The 22,257-nt window shown below is 39.1% G+C and overlaps 1 protein-coding gene across 1 annotated transcript in view; it reads right to left on the bottom strand.

Annotated features, from left to right (window-relative positions):
- Positions 1-3,771: 3,771 nt before the first annotated feature.
- Positions 3,772-22,257, bottom strand: part of VAV3 (vav guanine nucleotide exchange factor 3) — a 439,383-nt gene continuing 420,897 nt past the window's right edge. Inside the window, exon 27 of the mRNA XM_070467721.1 lies at positions 3,772-4,507. Coding sequence (XP_070323822.1) covers positions 4,463-4,507 — 45 coding nt within the window. The 3' untranslated portion in view covers positions 3,772-4,462. The remainder of the gene's footprint in view (positions 4,508-22,257) is intronic.

The raw sequence follows: 22,257 nt of genomic DNA, 5'->3' as shown, positions 1-22,257 counted from the left end.
TGAATCTGTAAACTGCCTTGGGTGGTATAGTCATTTTGACAATACTGATTCTTCTAATACATGGACATAGTGTATCTATCCATCTGTTTGTGTTGTCTTCAATTTCTTTCAGCAGCATCTTGTAGTTTTTGAAGTGCAGGTTGTCTCCTTAGACACAAACCTAGAGTTATTCCTTTTTATTTTTATTATTTTTGATGTGATGATAAATGGAATTGCTTCTTGAATTGCTCTTTCTGGTCTTCCATTGTTGGTATTTAGGAATACAACAGATTTCTGTGTATTAATTTTGTAGGCTGCAACTTTACCAAATTTATTGAGTTCTAGTAGTTTTCTGGTAGCATCTTTGTATGTTGTATATATAGTATCATGTCATCTGCAGACAGTGGGAGTTTAATTCCTTTTCCAATTTGGATTCCCTTTGGTTCTTTTTCTTCTCAGATTGCTGTAGTTGGGATTTCCAAAACTATGTTGAATAAAAGTGCTGAGGGTGGACATCCTTGTCTTGTTTCTTATCTTAGAGGAAATAATTTCAGCTTTTCACCATTGAGTATGTTATTAGTTGTAGGTTTGTTATTGTAGATATTATGTTGAGGTATGCCCCCTCTATGCCCACTTTCTGGAAGGTTTTAATCATAAATAGTTACTGAATTTTGTCAAAAACTTTTTCTTCATTTATTGAGATGATCATGTGATTTTTATTTTTCAGTTTGTTGATGTTGTATGTTACGTTGATTTATGGGTATTGAAGAATTCTTGCATCCCTGGGATGACTTCTGCTTGATCATGTTGTTTGATCTTTTTAATGTTGTGTTGGATTTGGATTGATAGTATTTTGTTGAGGATTTTTGCATCTATGTTTGACCTGTAATTTTCTTTCTTTTTTTTTTTTTTATGGCACCTTTGTCTAGTTTGGTATCAGGGTGATGGTGGACTCATAGAATGAATTTGGACATTTTCCTTCTTCAACTTTTGGGAACAGTTTCAGAAGGATAGGTATTAACTCTTCTCTAATTGTTTGTTAGAATTTGCCTGTGAAGCCATAAGGCCCTGGACTTTTCTTTGTTGGGAGATTTTTTTTTTTTAAATCACAGTTTCAATTTTAGTGCTTGTAATTGGTCTGTTAATATTTTCTGTTTCTTCCTGGTTCAGTCATGGGAGGCTGTACCTTTTTAAGAAAATGTCTGTTTCTTCCAGATTGTCCACTTTATTGGCATACAGTTGCACATAGTAGTCTCTCATCTTTTGTATTTCTGTGGAGTCAGTTGTAACTTCTTTTCATTTCTAATTTCATTGGTTTGAGCACTCGCCTGTCTTTTCTTGGTGAGCCTGGCTAAAAGTTTATCAATTTTATTTTTTCAAAGAACCAGCTTTTAGTTTTGTTAATCTTCACAATTGTTTTCTTTGTCTCTAGTTCATTTATTTCTGCTCTGATCTACTAACTTTAGGTTTTTCTTGTTCTTCTTTCTCTAGTAGTTTTATGTGTAAGTTAGGTTGGTTGTTTGAGATTTTTCTTATTTTCTTGAGGCAAGATTGCATTGCTATAAACTTCCTCTTAGAACTGCTTTTGCTGCATCTCATAAGTTTGGAATTTTGTGCTTTCATCTTCATTTGTTTGTAGGTATTTTTTTAAAAATTTCTTCTTTGATTTCTTCAGTGGTCTATTGGTTATTTAGCAGCATATTGTTTAGGTACCATGTGTTTGTGGTTTTTTATAACCTTTTTCTTGTAGTTTATTTCTAATATCATGATGTTGTGATCAGAAAAGATACTTGATATGATTTCAGTTTTCTTAAATTTACCAAGGCTTGTCTTATGGCCCAGCATCCTGGAGACTGTTCTGTGTGCAGTTGAGAAGAATATGTAGTCTGCTGGTTTTGGATTGAATGCTCTATAAATATCAATTAAGTCCAGCTCGTCTAAAGTGTCATTTAAGACCTGTGTTTTCTTATTAATTTCCTATCTGGATGATCTGTCCATTGATGAAAGTAGGGTATTAAAGTCCCCCACTATTATTGTCAATTGTTACTGTCAATTTCTTCCTTTATGGTTGTTATTATTTACCTTACATAATGAAGTGCTAGAGTAGCTCTAATTCTAGATGTATTCTTCCCTGACCCATTGTGAAACAGCAACTTAACTTCCCCCTGGTAATCAAGTATCAGTGTAGTAACCTCCTTTTTGCCTGTTAGTTCAGTTGTTTGAAGAGCACAAAGTGGCCAAGCGGTAGCTTCAACTTCCATCTTAATGGATTTGTTGAATTCCAAGTGGAAGCATTCTGTCTTAAACTAAGAATGATTTTAGCCTGAAGCTAAAGGAATGGGAAGCAAAATTTCACTAAAGGGTAGTAAGGATAATTGTGAAAGTACTCACACTCATGACATTCCTTAATTGCCAGACATGAAAATCTTGACTATGGGAAAAACCATGTATATTGGTCTCTGATTTGAGGGTATATACTATATACTGGAGGATAGTACCCCAACTTTGTAGTATTGCTAGCCAGATGGATCCATAACAGAATCTTTAGTTCTGTCAGGTCAACTGCTTCAGTATGATGGGAAATATGGTAATACCAGTAAAGGCTGAGCATAGGACCATCACTGCACTTAATTTGCTACAAAATGAATTCTTTGATCTGAAGCAATGCTCTGTAGAGTAATGAATAAGGCAGTTTGCAATTCCATAGATAGTGATTTTGGCAAAAGCACTCTGGGCAATGAAGAAATCTGTACCCAGTGAAAGCATTTATTCCAATGAGAACAAAGCACTGCTATTCTATAATGGAAGCCATCCAGAGTAATCAAGTGACTGGCTGGTTCCCTTGGGGAATGGTACCGTATTTGGCACTCGGGGCTGCTCATTGTTGGTAGACTGAGAGTTCAGCACAGGCTGTGGTCAGATCAGCCTTGAAGAGTGGAATTCCATGTGGCTGAGCCCATGAATAATAATGCCAATAATCAAGATTTAATCAGGGAACTGGAGCCACTTTGACTGTTATTGGATTATTGTTGTTGTTGTTCAGTTGCTAAGACCTGTCCAACTCTTTGAGACCCCGTAAACTGTAGCCTGCCAGGCTTCTATATCCATGGCGTTCTGCAGGCAAGAATACTGGAGTGGGTTGCCAGTTCCTTCTCCAGGGGATCTTCCCAGACCAGGGATCGAACCCGTATTCCCTACTTAGCAGGCAGATTCTTTACCAGTGAGCCACCAGGGAAGCCCATGACTGTTATTGGACATCTTATATCAATACAACTGTGGCAAATACTAGACAAGTTACACCCTGAAGGGAATGTTGGAGGAACCAAGTTAGTCACCAACCTGTCCTCCTGAAACACAGGGGCAGGGTGGCAAAGTCCAGGCTTCCAGGGAAATCTAAGTGATCCTATAAGAACTTCAAAAGGGAAATTTTTGATAGTTCTGTGGGAAGCTGTGGTCTCTCTACTCCTGCCTCTGTGTATCCTCAGCCAAAACTCTGGTTTTGAATGTAGGAGTTAGGTCTAGTAGTTGGAAAGAAGATCTGGATAAACAGTAGAGAAGAAAGATGACAAGTGGTATCCCCTGGGCACTTCTGAATCTGTTCTTCTCCACATTCAGTAAGTTTCCTACATAAGAACGAGTCCCATTCCAAGAGCATGCTTGTGAGTCCAGTTTGTTTGTAAGCTAAACAAATTTAGCCTAGGTACTCAGCTAATACAATCAGCTATGTATAGTACTGAACTGTAATAGGTTTATAATACTTTTCAAACAAATAACACACAAAAAAGCAAAAAATAAAACTTTTAAAATTTATTTTTTAATTGGAGGAAAATTGTTTTTACAATGAGGTATTGGTTTCTCCCATACAACAACACAAATCAGCCATAATTATACATATATCACCTCCCTCCTGCCCCCAACCCCATCCCATTAGGTTATCACAGGGCACCAGGCTAGGCTCACTATGTTATATAGCAACTTCTCACCAGCTGTTTTACACATGGTATTGTATATGTGTTGATGCTACTTTTTCTGTTTGTCCCACTCTTTCTTCCCCTACTGTCCACAATTCCATTCTCTATATCTGCATCTTCATTCCTTCCATGAAATAGGTTCTTCGATACTAGTTTTCCAAATTCCATATATATGTGTTAATATACGATGTATGTTTTTCTGACTTACTTCAGTCTGTGTAACAGGCTCTAGGGTCATCCACCTCACTACAACTGACTCAAATTCATTCTTTTTAATTGCTGAGTAGTATTCCAGGTTCCTATGCAATGTTGTTCTTTACAGTATCAAACTTTACTTCCATCACCAGTCACATCCACAGCTGGGTGGTGTTTTTGCTTTGGCTCCATCTCTTCATTCTTTCTGGTGTTATTTCTCCACTCTTCTCCAGTAGCATATTGGGAACCTACCAACCTGGGGAGTTCATCTTTCAGTGTCATATCTTTTTTTCCTTTTCATACTGTTCATGGGGTGCTCAAGGCAGAAATACTGAAGTGGTTTGCCAGTGCATTCTCCAGTGCTGTAAAGGACAATATTTCTTTAGTTGTTCAGTATTTCTTTAATTGAAAAAATAAGCAGTTTTACTCCAATTAAAAAATAAATTTCAAAAGTTTTCTTTTTTTAATGTATTATTTATGTGAAAAGTACTATAAACCTATTATAATTCAGTTCAGATGCTGTAAAGAAATATAATGCATAGGAACCTGGAATGCTAGGTTCATGAATCATGGTAAATTGGAGTGGTCAAACAGGAGATGGCAGGAGTGAATTTTAGGAATCAGTGAACTAAAATGGACTGGAATGGGTGAATTTAACTCAGATGACCATTTGACTCAGGTGACCATTTAACTCACATGACCATTATTTCTACCACTGTGGGCAAGAATGCCTTAGAAGAAATGGAGTGGCTCTCATAGTCAACAAGAATCTGAAATGCAGTACTTGGGTGCAATCTCAAAAATGACAGAATGATCTCTCTTCGTTTCCAAGGCAAACCATTCAATATCACGGTAATACAAGTCTATGTCCAGACCAGTAGCACTGAAAAAGCTGAAGTTGAATGGCTCTATGAATACATACAAGACATTTTAGAACTAACATCCAAAAAAGATGTCCTTTTCATTAAAGGGGACTGGAATGCAAAAGTAGGAAGTCAAGAAACACCTGGAGTTACAGGCAAATTTGGCTTTGGAGTACAGAATGAACCAGGGCAAAGGCTAATAGAGTTTCACCAAGAGTATGCACTGGTAATAACAAACACCCTCTTCCAACAACACAGGAGAAGACTCTACACATGGACATCACCAGATGGTCAACACTGAAATCAGATTGATTATATTCTTTGCAGCCAAAGATGGAGAAGCTCTATACAGTCAGCAAAAACAAGACTGAGAGCTGACTGTGGCTCAGATCATGAACTCCTTACTGCCAAATTCAGACTTAAATTGAAGAAAGTAGGGAAAACCACTAGACCATTCAGGTATGACCTAAATCAAATCCCTTACATTTATACAGTGGAAGTGAGAAATAGATTTAAGGGACTAGATCTGATAGACCTCTGCCTGATAAACTATGGATGGAGGTTTATGACATTGTACAGGAGACAGGGATCAAGACCATCCCCAAGAGAAAGAAATGCAAAAAAGCAAAATGGCTGTCTGAGGAGGCCTTACAAATAGCTGTGAAAATAAGAGAAGTGAAAAGCAAAGGAGAAAAGGAAAGATATTCCCATTTGAATGAAGAGTTGCAAAGAATAGCAAGGAGAGATAAGAAAGCTTTCCTCAGTGATCAATGCAAAGAAATAAAGGAAAGTAATAGAATGGGAAAGACTAGAGCTCTCTTCAAGAAAACTGGAGACACCAAGGGAACATTTCATGCAAAGATGGGCTCACTAAAGGACAGAAATGGTATGGACCTAACAGAAGCAGAAGATATTAAGAAGAAGTGGCAAGAATACACAGAAGAACTGTACAAAAAAAGTCTTCATGACCCAGATAATCATGATGGTTTGATCACTCACCTAGAACCAGACATCCTAGAATGTGAAGTCAAGTGGGCCTTAGGAAGCATCACTATGAACAAAGCTAGTGGAGGTGATGGAATTCCAGTTGAGCTATTTCAAATCTTAAAAGATGATGCTGTGAAAGTGCTACACTCAATAAGTCAGCAAATTTGGAAAACTCAGCAGTGGCCATGGGACTGGAAAATGTCAGTTTTCATTACAATCCCATCACTTCATGGCAAGTAGATGGGGAACATGGAAACAACGACAGGCTTTATTTTCTTGGGCTCCGAAATCACTGCAAATGGTGACTGCAGCCATGAAATGAAAAGACACTTGCTCCTTGGAAGAAAAGCTATGACCAACCTAGACAGCATATTAAAAAGCAGAGACATTACTTTGCCAACAAAGGTCCGTCTAGTCAAAACTATGGTTTTTCCTGTAGTCATGTAAGGATGTGAGATTTGGACTATAAAGAAAGCTGAGCATCAAAGAATTGATGCTTTTGAACTGTGGTGTTGGAGAAGACTCCTGAGAGTCCCTTGGACAACAAGGAGAGCCAACCAGTCCATCCTAAAGGAAATCAGTCCTGGATATTTGTTGGAAGGACATGATGGTGAAGCTGAAACTCTAATACTTTGGCCACCTCATGCGAAGAGTTGACTCATTGGAAAAGACCCTGATGCTGGGAATTATTGAAGGTAGGAGAAGAAGTGGATGACAGAGGATAAGATGGTTGGATGGCATCACCGACTTGATGGACATGAGTTTGAGCAAGCTCCAGGAGTTGGTGATGGACAAGGAAGCTTGGCATGCTGCAGTCCATGGGGTCACAAAGAGTCGGACACAACTGAGAACTGAACTGAATGTTCCATTGTATATATGTACCATTCTTTATCCATTCTTTTCTCAACAGGCATCTTGAACACAAAAATAAAGCATTTTAATCTTACAGTACAGTACTTTGGAAAGTACAGTAGTACAGTAGAATAGTTGGCATACAGGAACTGGCATTGAATAAAAAGGCAGGAAGAGTTACTGACTAGGGGAGGTGGGAGATTGTAGAATTTAAGGATTGTCAGCAATAAAAGAGAGAGGTCGGGTTGCAATCTCACTCATGTTGATGATAGCATCTTTGAAAGTTCACAACTTGAAGTTGCTTCAAGTAATGTAGAAGACTTACTGTCTTTGACTGTGAGACCTTCTTCAAGTAATGCCTATTGCTTTACTTTTACTTTCCAAATCTTGTGCTAGTTCTTGTTTTGCAAAATTTACTCCAGGGAGACAAAGGGAATGGGATTCTGGGAAATGTAGTTCCATTTAACCAAGTTGATATGGCACAGTCCACCATAGCTCCAGAGGAAAAGATTAATTAATCATTCTTTGTTCATTAATTCAAGCAAGAACTTTATTGTGCCAGTGACACTCTAGTATTCATTTTTCAGGGCTTAAAACAGCCTTAATGAATGTGAATAGTGGGATATGTAAGTGAATTTCAAACACCTAAATCCATAATTATAAACATGATATTGTAATAATGGAAAATGAGCCCATGAGAGAAAATGAGAGGAAGAAAATTTAAATTCTCAGAAAATATTTTGCTAAAGAATGATATCTAACCTGAGACCTGGAAAAAAGTTCAAGACAATGTTTCAGAAAACAGAGAAAGATATTTCACAATGTCTTAAGAGGAGTTGATGACACTTGTTACAGCCTACTCTTCACCTGCCATTTTATTTAGAATCCCAGAATTTTAATTTAACCCTTCACTAAAACTTACGATGTCAGGGTTACCACCCAGCCTCTAATCCAAGCTTGAATCTAAACCAAGTCCAGTGGTTAATTCACAGTCCTCATCTTACTTGATCACTCAGCATTACTTGCGCAGCTGATCACCTCCATTTTGAACATTTTCTTCACCTGGCTTCCATTGTTTGTCTATCTGCTAGAATGCGCCATGCTCCATGATAGCAAGGGCTTTGGCCTGTTCACTGCCATATCTCTAGTGGCATGGACAATGGAAGTGGAGAGTAGACACTAAGTAACTAAGTACTTATTGAATTATACTATTTTTTTTTAATTCTCTCCCATTACATGTTACTATAAGATATTGAGTATAGTTCTCTGTGTTACATAATAGGTCCTTGTTGGTCATCTATTTTATATATTGGAGTGTGTATATTTTAATCTCAAATTCCTAATTTATCCCACTTGCCACCTCCCCTTTTGTAGCCGTAAGTTTGTTTTCTATGTTTGTGAATGTATTTCTGTTTTGTACATAGGTTCATTTGTACCGTTTTTTTGATTCCACATATAAGTGATAACATCATATTTGTCTTTCTCTGTCTGGCTTCTCTTAGTATGGTAATCTCTAATATGATAATTTGTTGCAAATAGCATTATTTCATTCTTTTTATGGCTGAGTAATATTCCTTTGTATGTAGGTACCACGTTTTCTTTATCCTTTCGTTTGTCGATGAGATGAACACTTAAAATACTTCCATATCTTGGCTATTGTAAATAGTGCTCCTATGAACATTAGGGTCCATATGTATGTTTGAATTATGTTTTTCTCTGGATCATATAATAGTTCTACTTTTAGCTTTTTAAGGAACCTCTGTACTGTTCTCCATAGTGACTATACCAATTTACATTCCCACCAACATTATAGGACGTTTCCCTTTTCCCCACACCCTCTCCAGCATTTATTATTTACAGATTTTTTTGATGTTGGCCATACTGACTGGTGTGAGATGACATCTCATGGTAGTTTTTATTTGCATTTCTGTAATAGTAACATTGAGCATCTTTTCATGTGTCTTTTGGTTATCTACATTTGTTCTTTGGAGAAATGTCTTTAGATCTTCTGCCTGTTTTTTGATTGGGTTATTTGCTTTTTTGATATTGAGGTATTTGTATATTTTATTTTACTTTTTATTGAAATATAGTTGATTTACAATGTTGTTAGTTTCAGATATACAGAAAAATGATTCAGTTTTTTATATATATATATATATATACTTTTTACATTCTCTTCCATTTCAGGTTACTATAAGATGTTGAGTATAATTACTTGTACTATACAGTAGATCTTTGTTGATTATTTATCTTATATATAGTAGTATGTATATTTTGATCTCAAACTCCTAGTATATTTTTCTCTTTTCTCTCCACATCCTTTCCAGTATTTGTAGTTTTTGCTGTTGGCTATTCTGACCGCTGTGAGGTGATATCTCATTGTAGTTTTGATTTGAATTTCTCTAATAATTAGCAGTGCTCAGCATCTTTTCATGTGGGTTTTTGCCATCTGTGTATATCTTCTTTGGTTAAATGTCTGTTTATATCTTCTGCCCATTTTTTGATTTTTTTTTACATATTAAGCTGAGCTGTTTATATATTTTGGAGACTAATCACTTGTCAGTCACATCATTTACAAATATTCTCTTTGATTCTGTAGGTTGTCTTTTTCTGGTTCCTTTGCTGTGTGAAACGTTTTATTTTAAATCTTAATTAGATCCCATTTATTTACTTTGATTTTTCTTTCCATTATTCTAGGAGATGACTGAAAAAGATGTTGCTGGCAATTTATGTCAAAGAGTGTTTTGCCTGTTTTCCTTTAAGAGTTTTATAGTATCCAGTCTTTTATTTAGATCTGAATTCCATTTTTGAGTTTAATTTTGTGTATGGTGCCAAGGAGTGTTCCAATTTCAGATTTTTGTTTTTACAAGTAGCTGTTCAGTTATCTCAGCACTATTTATTGAAGAGACTGCCTTTTCTCCATTGTATATTGTTGCTCCTTTTGTCATAGATTAATTGCACATGTGTGCAGGCTTATTCCTAGGCTTTCTGTTTCATTGATCTATATTTCTGTTTTTGTGCCAGTACCATACCACTTTGATGACTGTAGCTTTGTAGTATAATCTGAAGTCAGGGAGCCTGATTCCTCCAGCTCCATTTTTCTTTCTCAGATTGCTTTGGATATTTCAGGGTCCTTTGTGTTTCTATACAAATTAAAATTTTTTTTTTGTTCTAGTTCTGTGAAAAATGCCATTGGTAACTGAACAGAGATTGCATTGAATTTATAGATTTCCTTGGGTAGTATAGTCATTGTGACAGTAGTCTTCCATTCCAAGAATGTGGCATATCTTGTCATTTGTTTCATATCAGATTTCTTTCATCAGTGTCCTAGTTGTTGGAGTACAGGTCTTTTGCCTCCTTAGTAGGTATATTCCTAGGTATTTTACTCTCTGTTTTTTAATACTCTGGCTAGGTTTGTCATAGTTTTTCTTCCAAGGAGCAAATGTCTTTTAATTTCATGTCTGCAGTCACTATCTGCAGTGATTTTGGAGCCCCCCAAAATAAAGTCTGTCACTGTTTCCATTGTTTCCCCATCTATTTGCCATGAAGTGATGGGACCAGATGCCATGATCTTTAAGTTTTCTGAATGTTGAGTTTTAAGCCAACTTTTTCACTCTCCCCTTTCACTTTCATCAAGAGGCTCTTTAGTTCTTCTTCGCTTTCTGCCATAAGGGTGGTGTCATCTGCATATCTGAGATTATTGCTATTTCTCTTGGCAATCTTTTTTTTTTCTCTTGGCAATCTTAATTTCAGTTTGTTAGTCATCCAGCTCGGCATTTCACATGATATACTCTGCATGTAAGTTAAATAAGCAGGGTGACAATATACACCCTTGGGGTGGACGTACTCCTTTCCTTATTTGGAACCAGTCCATTGATCCATGTCTCAATGTAACAGTTGCTTCTTGACCTGTGTATAGGTTTCTCATGAGGCAGGTGCGGTGGTCTGGTATTCCTCTCTCTTGAAGAATTTTCCGCAGTTTGTTATGATCCATACAAAGACTTTAACATAGTCAATGACACAGAAGTCAATGTTTTTCTGGAATGCTTTTTCTATGATTCAGTGGATGTTGGCAATTTGATCTCTGGTACGTCTGCCATTTCTAAATCCAGCTTATACATCTGGAAGTTCTTGGTTCATGTATTGTTGAAGCCTTATTTGAAGGATTTTGAGAAGGAGAGTGAAAAAGTTGGCTTAAAGCTCAACATTCAGAAAACTAAGATCATGGCATCTGGTCGCTTCACCTCATGGGAAATAGATGGGTAGACAGTGGAAATAGTGTCAGACTTTATTTTTGGGGGCTCCAAAATCACTGCAGATGGTGACTGCAGCCATGAAATTAAAAGATGCTTACTCCTTGGAAGGAAAGTTATGACCAACCTAGATAGCATATTAAAAAGCAGAGGCATTACTTTGCCAACAAAGGTCCATCTGGTCAAGGCTATGGTTTTTCCAATGGTCATGTATGGATGTGAAAGTTGGACTGTGAAGAAAGCTGAGTGCCGAAAAATTGATGCTTTTGAACTGTGATGTTGGAGAAGACTCTGAGAGTCCCTAGGACTGCAAGGAGATCCAACCTAAGGAGAGTCCATCCTAAAGGAGGTCAGTCCTGAGTGTTCATTGGAAGGACTGATGTTGAAGCTGAAACTCCAATACTTTAACCACCTCATAAGAAGAGTTGACTCATTGGAAAAGATCCTAATTCTGGGAAGGATTGGGGGCAGGAGGAGAAAGGGACGACAGAGGATGAGATGGTTGGATGGGATCACCGACTCGATGGACATGGGTTTGGGCAGACTCTGGGAGTTGGTGATGGACAGGGAGGCCTGGCATGCTGCGATTCATGGGGTCACAAAGAGTCTGACACGACAGTGACCAAACTGAACTGAGCATTACCTTGCTAGCATGTGAAATGAGTGCAGTTGTGCAGTAGTTTAAAATTCTTTGGCATTGCCCTTCTTTGGGATTGAAATGAAAACTGACCTTTTCCAATCCTGTGGCCACTATTGAGTTTTCCAAATTTGCTGGCATAATGAATGCAGCATTTTCACAGCATCATCTTTTAGGGTTTGAAATAGCTTAGCTGGAATTCTATCACCTCCACTAGCTTTGCTCATAGTAATGCTTTCTAAGGCCCACTTGACTTCACACTGCAGGATGTCTGGCTTTAGATCAGTGACCTCACCGTCATGGTTTTCCAAGTCATTAGACATTTTTTTACAGTTCTTCTGTGTGTTATTGCCACCTCTTCTTAATATCTTCTGCTTCTGTTAGGACCATGCCATTTCTGTCCTTTATTCTGCTTATCTTTTCATGAAATGTTCCCTTTAATTTTCTTGAAGAAATCTCTGGTCTTTCCCATTCTATTGTTTTCCTCTATTTATTTATGTTGTTCACTTAAACTTTCTTATCTCTCCTTGATGTTCTTTGGAACTCTGCATTCAGACGGGTGTATCATTCCTTTGTCCTTTGCCTTTTACTTAATTTCTTTTCTCAGCTATTTGTAAGGCCTCCTCAGATGACCCTTTTGCCTTGTTTCATTTATTTTTCTTGGGGATGGTTTTGATCACTGCCTCCCATACAATGTTATGAACCTCTGTCCATAGTTCTTCAGGCACTCTGTCTATCAGATCTAATCCCTCGAATCTATTTGTCATTTCCATTGTACAATCTTAAGGGATTGATTTAGATCATACCTGAATGGTCTAGTGATTTTCCCTACTTTCTTCAAGTTAAGTCCTAATTTTGCAATAAGGAGTTCATGACCTGAGCCACAGTCAGATCAAAAACCAGTCTTGTTTTTGCTGACTGTATAGAGCTTATCCATCTTCAGCTGCAAAGAATATAATCAATCTGATTTCAGTATCGACCATGTGGTGATGTCCATGTGTAGAGTTGTCTCTTATGTTGTTGGAAGAGGGTGTTTGCTATGCCCAGTGCATTCTCTTGGTAAAACTGTGATAGCCATTGTCCTGCTTCATTTTGTACTCGAAGGCCAAACTTGCCTGTTACTCCAGGTATCTCTTGATTTCCTACTTTTGCATTCCAGTCTCCTAAGATGAAAAGTACATTTTTTTTCTTTTTTTGGTATTAGCTCTATAAGGTCTTTTAGGTTGGTTTAGTGTATGGTATGCAAGAGATCTGAGTATTAATTTTGCAGTCAGCAACTTTATCAAATTCGTTAATGAGCTCTACCAGCTTTCTGGTGGCATCTTTAGGATTTTCATGTAAACAGGGACAGTTTTACTGCTTTTCCGATTTGGATTCAGTTTATGTTTCTTCTCTTATTGCTATAGCTATGACTTCCAAAACTGTGTTGAATAAACATGGTGAGACGGGACATTCTTGTCTTGTTCCTTACCTTAGAGGAAATGCTTTCACCACTGAATATGATGTTAGCTGTGGGTTTGTCATATATGGCCTTTATTACATTGAAGTAGGTTCTCTCCTTGCCTACTTTCTGGAGTTTTTATCATAAATGGATGATGAATTTTATCAAAAGTTTTTTTTCTGCATCTGTTGAGATGATAATTTCATTTTTATTCGATTTGTTAATGTCGCATATCACACTGATTTGCAGATATTGAAATATCCTTACCACCCTAAGATAAATCCTCCTTGATCATGGCATGTGATCTTTTTAACGTATTGTTGGATTTGGTTTCCTAGTAATGTGGAAGATTTTAGAGGAAGTTTTGGTGGAGTCTTAAGGTCAAAGATCAGACTGGAGCAGGTTCAAGAGACACTGGAAGAATTATTAATGGTAGCAACTTAAACTGTTTTGAGGAACGTTGCTTTAGAGGAGACATAAAATGGACAGTAGCTAAAGGGAGATATGGGGTGCAAAGGAGCTTTATTTTTTTAAGAAGTTTATATCTTGTTGGGAAGGGTCTGATACAGAAATGAACCTGAATTTTCTGAATGGAGAGAGATAATCACTCAAGTGATGACTTTGAGGACAGGAGAGGAATGAGATTCCATGTGTAAGTGAATTGGTGGGCTTTGGACAGGAGCATGGATAGTTCATGTAATACCAAGAGGGAAGGATGTTGGTGCAGATGAGTAGTTGTGGAGAAATCAGTGAATGGGCTCCTGTGACTTATCTCCAATGCTGGTGTCTTTTCCACCCCACCTGCCCCAGGGCTCATTCATTGACTTGCTTCCCTACATTCGTTTGCTAAGATGATCTTATTAAGTCCCATGACTTCAAATATGCTGCTCATTTCCAAATATTTTTATCCTCGCCTAACTTCTCAAACCACAGACTCATACCCAGCTTCTCACCTGGTATCTATGCTTAGATGGTGATCAGGCATTTTAGATTTTATGTATCTCCAGGTGAGCAGTTGACTTCTCATCTCCCTTCCCAAATCAGCTGCTCACCCTTCACCATGTATGAATGACACCATGCACTTGCTTGAACACCATTTAAGCCAAAATGTTGACATCAGTCCTAATGATTCTGTTTTTCTTATCATTCCACGTTCACACTGTAAATAAGGCTAGCAGTGACTTCAAAATATATCCAAGATCCCAGTACTTCTTACACATCCTGTGACATCATCCCAGCATGAGCCCCCATTATTTCTCATCTGGGTTATATGATCATGCTTTTATGATCTCTCTGGTCTCTCTGCATCTACTTTTGTCTCTTTAGTAAAATTTCCACCAATAAGCCAGAATGACTCTTCAGAATGCCACTTTCCTGCCCAAATCTCTCCAATGGATTTAAAAAAAAAAAAAAATCTAAAGTTCTTTCCATTATCCACAAGGTCCTAGGTGATCTGGTTCAAGATTAGCTTTCTCTCCCATCATCTGCTCATCTTTCCCTTAGCTCACTTTGCTCTATAAACAGACCCACCTGCCAAACAGAGCACATCCCACCCCAGGATTCTGCGTTGGCTCTTCTCTCTGCCTGCCATGCATTGCCCTGATATTCACATGGCTCCCTCAGGTCTGTGTTCAGATACTCTCCAGAGGGGCCTTCCGTGGCTACCATGTCTAAAGTAACACTTTCTCTATCTCCTTCCTCTGCTCTGATTTTCTTTGCTGTATTTATCACTTCCTGAAATTTTCATATATATTCATCTGTCTTCTTGTTCTTCTCAATAAAAAGTTAGGCTCCACCAGAACTGAGAGTTGTGGTATCTTACCACCAGATACCTACAGTACCCATGCACATAGGTCAGTACTCAATACATGCGTTGAATGAATGGGAGCTGTTAAAATTTGAAAATAGAAATGAAGTGATATGATCAGGATTGGATGAAGGCAAAAATAGGAGGTGGCATTGCAGTTGGGGGCCGGGCTCTTAACAATAATCTCGGTGGGATAAGGTTGACTTTGTTGACTTGGGTAGAAGCAGTTGAGCTATTAAAAAGAGACTGATTTAAGTCTTCTCCCACTCAAAATTGTATACCCCAATTTTGTTCAAGCTTCACTTCTCTGACCCATTTACAGATTTGGTCTCCTGGCAAAATACTTGTCAAATGTCTTGGCACCTAATGAGAGAATGCTAAAACTGGAAGTAGGCACAGAAATCATTAAATTTGATGCCTTCCTCCTACAGATGAGAAAACTGAGCTCCAGAGAGATAGAGATTCCACTCAGAGTCTCTTGACTTGTTGGTGAAAGAAGCCAAGACTCAACCTGCTTTGCCTTATTCTTCTGTGCTCTTTCATTTCCCTACTCATTGTATTATAGAACTGTAAGAAAAAAATGCATATACTTTTTAACATCTTAAGGACTTTGAAACTGCTGTTTTAAAAATAACTTGCTATGTGATCACAAGTGCAAGTTTGGCTTTTTGCACAACTTTAATCGTATTTTGGGCTGTGCTAAGTCCCAAGAGAGTATATCAGGTTTTCACTGGACTCTTTCTGTTCAGTGGCTTCAGACAGTGGGGCAGCAGGCAAAGGCATCATTCCAAGGTTGATTCCCTGTTTGCTTCATGATCCTCCTGGCTAGCTACTTAATGTCATCTTTGAGGCAGGATCTCAAAAAGCGGGACTCTGTCCAATGTTTTAAGGAAAATGCAAAATAAATTGAGTAGTATCAGTAGACCAGCCTGAAGAAAAATAAAGAAAATAACTTTTCCACACTAATGCAGATTCATTTCAACACGTATCATTAATGTAAATTTTCACCTTCAAAGTGCCCAGGCAACAATATCTCAACATTAAGTTTAATAACTGCTGGGGGCACTTTCCCACCTCTCGATAAAACTGCAGCATGCTTTCCTTCCCTCCTTCATATATTCAGGTCTAATCTGCACAGGATTCAGAAGCACTTCACTCGTTCATGTAAATAGGCTGCTTGTTCTTGATGAGCTCATTGCACAAAAGCTCCTCAAGAGCTTTCCTCTCCTTGGCAAGGTGATGTGTGATCCTGACACACAGGCTGAGAAGAGAAAAGGGTCATTCACTTGGGACTGATGGCCTGAGAAGCTAAAGAATATGTGGGTAGAAGCAGGATTGTTTCTATTGGCAACTACTTTCATGTCTACTGAAGTTTGTCTTTGGTTTGTACCCCTTGAACCTGAGCAGTGCAGACTCTGAACAGGTTTGAGAGGTGTGGTTTGGGCCTCCCTTTGGTTCACTTTGGGCTTCTCTGGTGGGTCCGATGGTAAAGAATCTGCCTACAACCCAGGTGTCCTGGGTTTGATCCCCAGCTTGGGATGATTCCCTGGAGAAGGGAATGGCAACCCCCTCCAGTGTTCTTGCCTGGAAAATTCCATGGACAGAGGAGCCTGGCAGGCTACAGTCCATGGAGGGCTCACTTTTTCTTCCCATGCTGCATCCTCTCCCTGCCAGTCTCTACTGAGGCTGTTTATTTTCTAGGAATCTGAGAATATAAGGAAGAAAGCTGTTAGAGGTAGGATTGTCTCCTTCCAAAAATCATATATTGTAGTTCTAAACTCCCAATACCTCAAACTCTGACCTTATTTGGAAATAGGGTCCTTGCATAGGTAATTTAGTTGAGGTCATACTGCAGAAGGGTGGGACCCTAACTCACTATGACTAGTATCTTTATAAAGGGGAAATTTGGACACGTACAGGGAGAGTAGCATGTGGAAATTAGTGTCCCAATCTAAAGAACTACTATTAAACTCTGAGAGAGCCCTGGAACAGATCCTTCTCTAGGGCCTTCTGAGGGAACATGGCTCTGATCAGACTTGGATCTTGGATTTCTGCCTCTAGAACTGTAAGGACAAGACACTCCTATTGTGTAAGCAGCCCTAGCAAACTAATATAGGAGTTACTAATGGAGGAATTTGTTGTTGAGTTGCTAAGTCATGTCTAACTCTTTTGCGACCCCAGGGACTGTAGCCCACCAGGCTCCTCTGTTCATGGAATTTCCTAGGCAAGAGTGGGTTGCCTATTCCTTCTCCAGGGGATATTCCCAACCCGGGGATCGAACCTGTGTCTCCTTCTTTGGCAGGCAGATTATTTTTCACTGAGCCACCAGGGAAGCCCAGTGGAGGAATAGCAGAGTGTTCATTTCCCAGGTTTAGCTCTGTCTCAGGCTATAGCATCCTCTGTGAGCGTCTGAAATATACATAGGATCCTGTTTAAAGCCCTCCAATGGTCTCACCTCCCTCATTACTGGGTCTTCAAGACCAACCCAATCTGCCCCAAGAACCTCTCTGACATGATCTCCTATTACTCTTTTCCTTGTGACTCTCTGCAACCCCACTGCACCTTGCATGCGTACTCAGTCATGTCTGACTCTTTGCCACTCCATGGACTGTAACCTGTCAGGCTTCTCTGAGGGATTATCTCCACAAGAATACTGGACCTTTCCATTCTAAACTCTAAGCACATAGATATTCACACCTTTTTTTCCTCTCTCACTTAAATTTGGTTTTTGTCAAAAATGAATTTCCTTGACCACCCTATGAAGAATAACACTTATTTTGCTTTTTTCTTCTTCAATAACACCTCTCAGTACCTAATTCCATGTATCTCTTTATTGCTTGTCATCATCTGCAAGCATGTAAGCTTCTCAAGTGTAGGAACTGGTAGGTTTGTTGTTGTATCCTCAAAGCCTTTGAATGGTGGAATACATCTGAAGAGCTCAATGTATATTTCCTGAATGAATGGATGATTTGCCCGACACTTGGAGATATTATAATTTTAAAATTTCAACAGCTCTATTTCCACAGTATACTGGGTTGCTGCTTTCACTTTTCTGTTACTGTGAGATTGATTCCACTTCCCATGTGTCTGAAAACACTCCTCCTCCTCTCATCCTTTCCTAGCACAGACTCCCAGGAAGGGCATTTCCTAAATGAGAAAGGACAGAAAATGAGCAACTCTGAGGAGTCATTCCTCTTATTATTGCTTATATCCTCTGCAGAGTCTGGAACATGACAAATAATTGACTTAAGGAATCAACAGGAAATTATTATTTTTAATTTTTTTTTTTAAACAAAAAACTAAATTTTAATCAACTAAATTTCACCAAAAGTAACCTATGCTTTTCAGGCGAACTTCATACTTGGCTTAAAAGATCTTTCGGTTTACCCAGTTGCTAAGATGGTCCTCAGTGATGGCTTTGTCCAGGTATTCAGGCTGTGTACAATCCCTTCCTTCCCCTTGAATGTGAGGTGGTTTAGTAGCTCACTTTCTAAGGGGTCGAATAGATCAAGGTGATGGGCTGTTACTTCTGAGATTAAGTATAAAGAGACGAGCTTACACCTTACTCCCTCTTGGATGGTGCGATTTTGGGAAAAGCCAGCTGCCATCTTGTAAGTCAGTCATGTAGAAAAGGCCCACATGACTGAGTTTGAAAGCTGATTCTCCCCCACTGGAGCTGTGAGATGACTGCAGCCCTGGGTGACTGTTTTGAGGGCTTATGGGAGAGTCTGAGCCAGAAACCCCTACTAAGATATTCCCTGATTCCTGGCCCACAGAAACTGTGGGAAAATAGATGTTTGTTGTCCTCCATGGATAAGGGTTGGACTCATTTGCTACATGGAAGTAGACAACTAATATACCATGTGCTGTGTTTGATTTGTGGTCATCAGTTTTAAAGCACTGCTAATTTGAAAAGTTATCTTAAGATGATTCTTCCAAAGGCAAATATACATATATACAAGAGGTTTTTTTTTCACATCTGAATTTAGCCTGTAATGTTTATTTTTGTATATTAAATGGCCAAAATGCAAATATATGAAAGCTCTGTTTATACATGTTGCCCCATTTAGTCCTCATGAACACTCTGAAATAAGGTGCTTCATCACCCCATCTTAACTAAAGAGAAGCTGAGGAATAAGCAGCGTAAGCAGCTTGCCCAGGGTCATACAGCCAGTATGTGGTGGAGCCCGACAGTCCAGTTCTAAAGCTGAGGCCTTGACCATTAATCTGTGCTGTTGCTTAGACAAAAAGGTTGATTAGAATATTAAAATAGGTCAAATTGCTTTAAAAAACTAGTTCTAGCTCTTGTGTAGAAGAGTTATTCAACCAGAACGAGAGTTTTCATGATTCAAAGATGCAATGTTACCAACCTTTGAATTCTCACAATTAAATGAGATGAGATTTTTTAAAATATTCAAATGAGGAGACAAAACCTAAATTATCATTGGGAAAAACCAAAAAATTTACCCTCATGGAGGCAAGGTCATTCAAATCACTAGAAAATCCAAACGCATTTGCTGATCAGACTTTGTGACGTTATTAGATTTATTGACACATTTCAAACACATCAGTTTATGCTGACAGCAAGTATGAGGATTTTGACCTAGTTGTGCTGCCTCTTGACCTAGGACGTCAGCAAATGCCCAGTGTAGATAGAAGCTCCTCTGGAGAAAGGCCTTAGGAATTCTGAGAAATTGGAAGTTCCCATGCATTGTTGTTTTATAGATGAAGGTTGCCCTACCTGCCTTTCAGGGTTGTGCTGCTCCAGATTCAGTGAGATGAAATCTGAAAAGATTCCATGAGCTGTAGATCCCAAATGTAGGGATACTTATTTTTTTTATCATTGATAGAAGCAAAATGTACTAAATGCAGATTACGTGCATTGTTTCCTGTGGGCATGGAGCAGTAATAACTGAAAAGCATGCTGGGGCAGCCCAGGTGGTGTGATGTCCAGAGCACACATGCCCAAGCAGTTAATTCAGGAGAGGAAGGTGGCTGGTGTCATGACAGCAGCCAAGAGCTGGCCAGTCTCCAGTGCCACCTCAAGGAGCTGTGGTTTCTGAGGTTCAGTGGTAACCATCCACACAGAGCTCAACTGCTAGGGTCAAAGTCAGAGCACACTTAGCTTTTCAGCCACAGAACCTAGGCCAGTGCCTGCCCCCAGGTCCCCACACAGGAGCGCTTCCACGAACATTCCGCGGCTTCCAGCATGTGCCAGCGGATGGGTACTCAGGGTACCATGGTGCATACAGCAGACCCACAGATCTGCCCCTGTCTACTTACAGCCACGAAGTGATTGTGCAAAGAATTCTGAGTACAGCTGAACAGAGATTTGACTGTCCTAGTTAGTACTAGCATATTCTAAAACCTCTATACGTTGGGGAAGTTTTCTTGTTTCTTCTGTGGTTCAGAATAACTTCATAAAACCATGGAGCTTAGATAGAAATAATGGTTTTCAACTGGTTAACCCCTTCATTCTCAGAGACAAAGATTCAGGGGCTCTGTGTGCTTTCTCCAGGGTCACTCAGCTGGAGAGGGGGCCAGGACTGTGCCAGCAGAAGGGGGGTCCACTATTCCTGGGTTTACTCCTCACCCCCAGGCTCACCATGGACCCCAGTGTCCATTAGCAGACAGGGCGAGGAGTGATTTGTGTTCATTCTGTTTCTGCTCTGAGGTCTCTCAATGTCTGGGTCACTGTGATTGTACTGTGCCTAGAAATTCTGGAACTTCCTGACAGAGCCAGTCTAGAGTGCTTCAAGAGGAGTTGTTTTTCTGTCACTATTTCCCTGAATCCTGTCTAGCTGATGGCACCTAACTTGAGAAAGGATTTCTCCTGACCTCTTTTTAGGGACTTGTTCATTACTTACAATAAGATACCTTCCAAAGTCTGCCAGATGCTGGAGCATAACATTTCTGATCAGAGCTCAACCAATCCCAGAAAACTAGTTTCAGTGAAAAATGAAGTGACTAATAGACTAAGTCTAAATGATTGTGAGGTGGGTGATAATCCTATTTTCCTAGTCAAATAATGTAGAGCTGTTAAATGCAACTTCTGAGGTTGTTTGTGGTTTTGAATATTAATCTTCCTGAACACACACCTTTTTATTCCTTCTGTAATTTGAATGCTCAAAATGTAATCATGTGTAAGAAAACATGAGCTTTAGTATTTAAAATTAAAGCTTCCAGTTCATAATCTGGTCCCTAAGTATCTTAACAATTCATCAGGGGAAAGGGATCAACATTTCTTGAGTACCTACCATGTGCCAGGCTCTTTACTGGAATCTTTTTCTTCATATGTTATGGTTTATCCTTCAGCTCTCTCAGATACTTAAAATTATCCCTTTATTACAGAAGATGAAATTGGTGCCCAGAAAGCCATTGGTGGTGCTAGGGTTTGAACCCAGGTGCCACTGCCTAAAGTTCTACTTTCTATGATACCAAATGATTTAACATCATTCCTAGAAAGACTGATTGAGAATCTGTAGTTTTGCCCCTTAATCCAATAAGTGAGCCTGACTTACACTGAAGGAAATATAGCACTACCCAAATTTGACAGCAAATCCATCTGACAGTGACCGCCATAATGTCAGTGATAAAAATGGTTCAGTGTAAGCCAGACACAATTACACTTTATATGTACAGTCTCAGATGAATCCCACAATCATCCTATCAAGTATCTGCTGTTATTATATTGACTGGTTGAGCCCCTGTGTGGTGGGGATGGGATGGGAACCCAGAGATGCTTTCTTCACTCTTCTGTACAATTGTCAAATAGAACAAAGCAAGGCACCTAAAGACTAATTATCGATATATTTTACTTCAATTACTTGATGGAAGACAATATTTTAATGAGTTATAAGGGTTATTCCCATGTTAACTAATAAATAAAGAGGGAGTTCTTATCATGATTGGTAGTGGTAAGAGTGGTGATGATAAGATACAAGGTCTAAAGTCCCATCAGTGATAACATGTTGAAGAGAAATCCAAAGGAATCAGCCCTTCAAGTAGTGGGAGTCAGGACTGGGGTAACCCACCATACTATAATGAAATAGGGGAGATTTTGTGTTTCTGAGCACAGTGTGCTGGTGACATCAGACGCTGTTACCTTGGAACTGACCTTCCCCGCTCCTTAGAAGGAATGGGCTTCCCTGCTGTTCTGAGCCAGCCTCCCTCCACCACTGGGGACAACCCTCAGGCCTGTTCTGCCAAAGGAAACTTGCCTCCAAGTCTCTCTGGCTTAGCACTTCATCATTTTCTAGGGAAAGGTTGAAT

Source organism: Odocoileus virginianus, chromosome 5, assembly GCF_023699985.2.
Source record: "Odocoileus virginianus isolate 20LAN1187 ecotype Illinois chromosome 5, Ovbor_1.2, whole genome shotgun sequence".
Lineage (NCBI taxonomy): Eukaryota > Metazoa > Chordata > Mammalia > Artiodactyla > Cervidae > Odocoileus > Odocoileus virginianus.
Note: the sequence above shows the minus strand (reverse complement) of the source record. Positions and strands in the feature narration are given on the sequence as shown.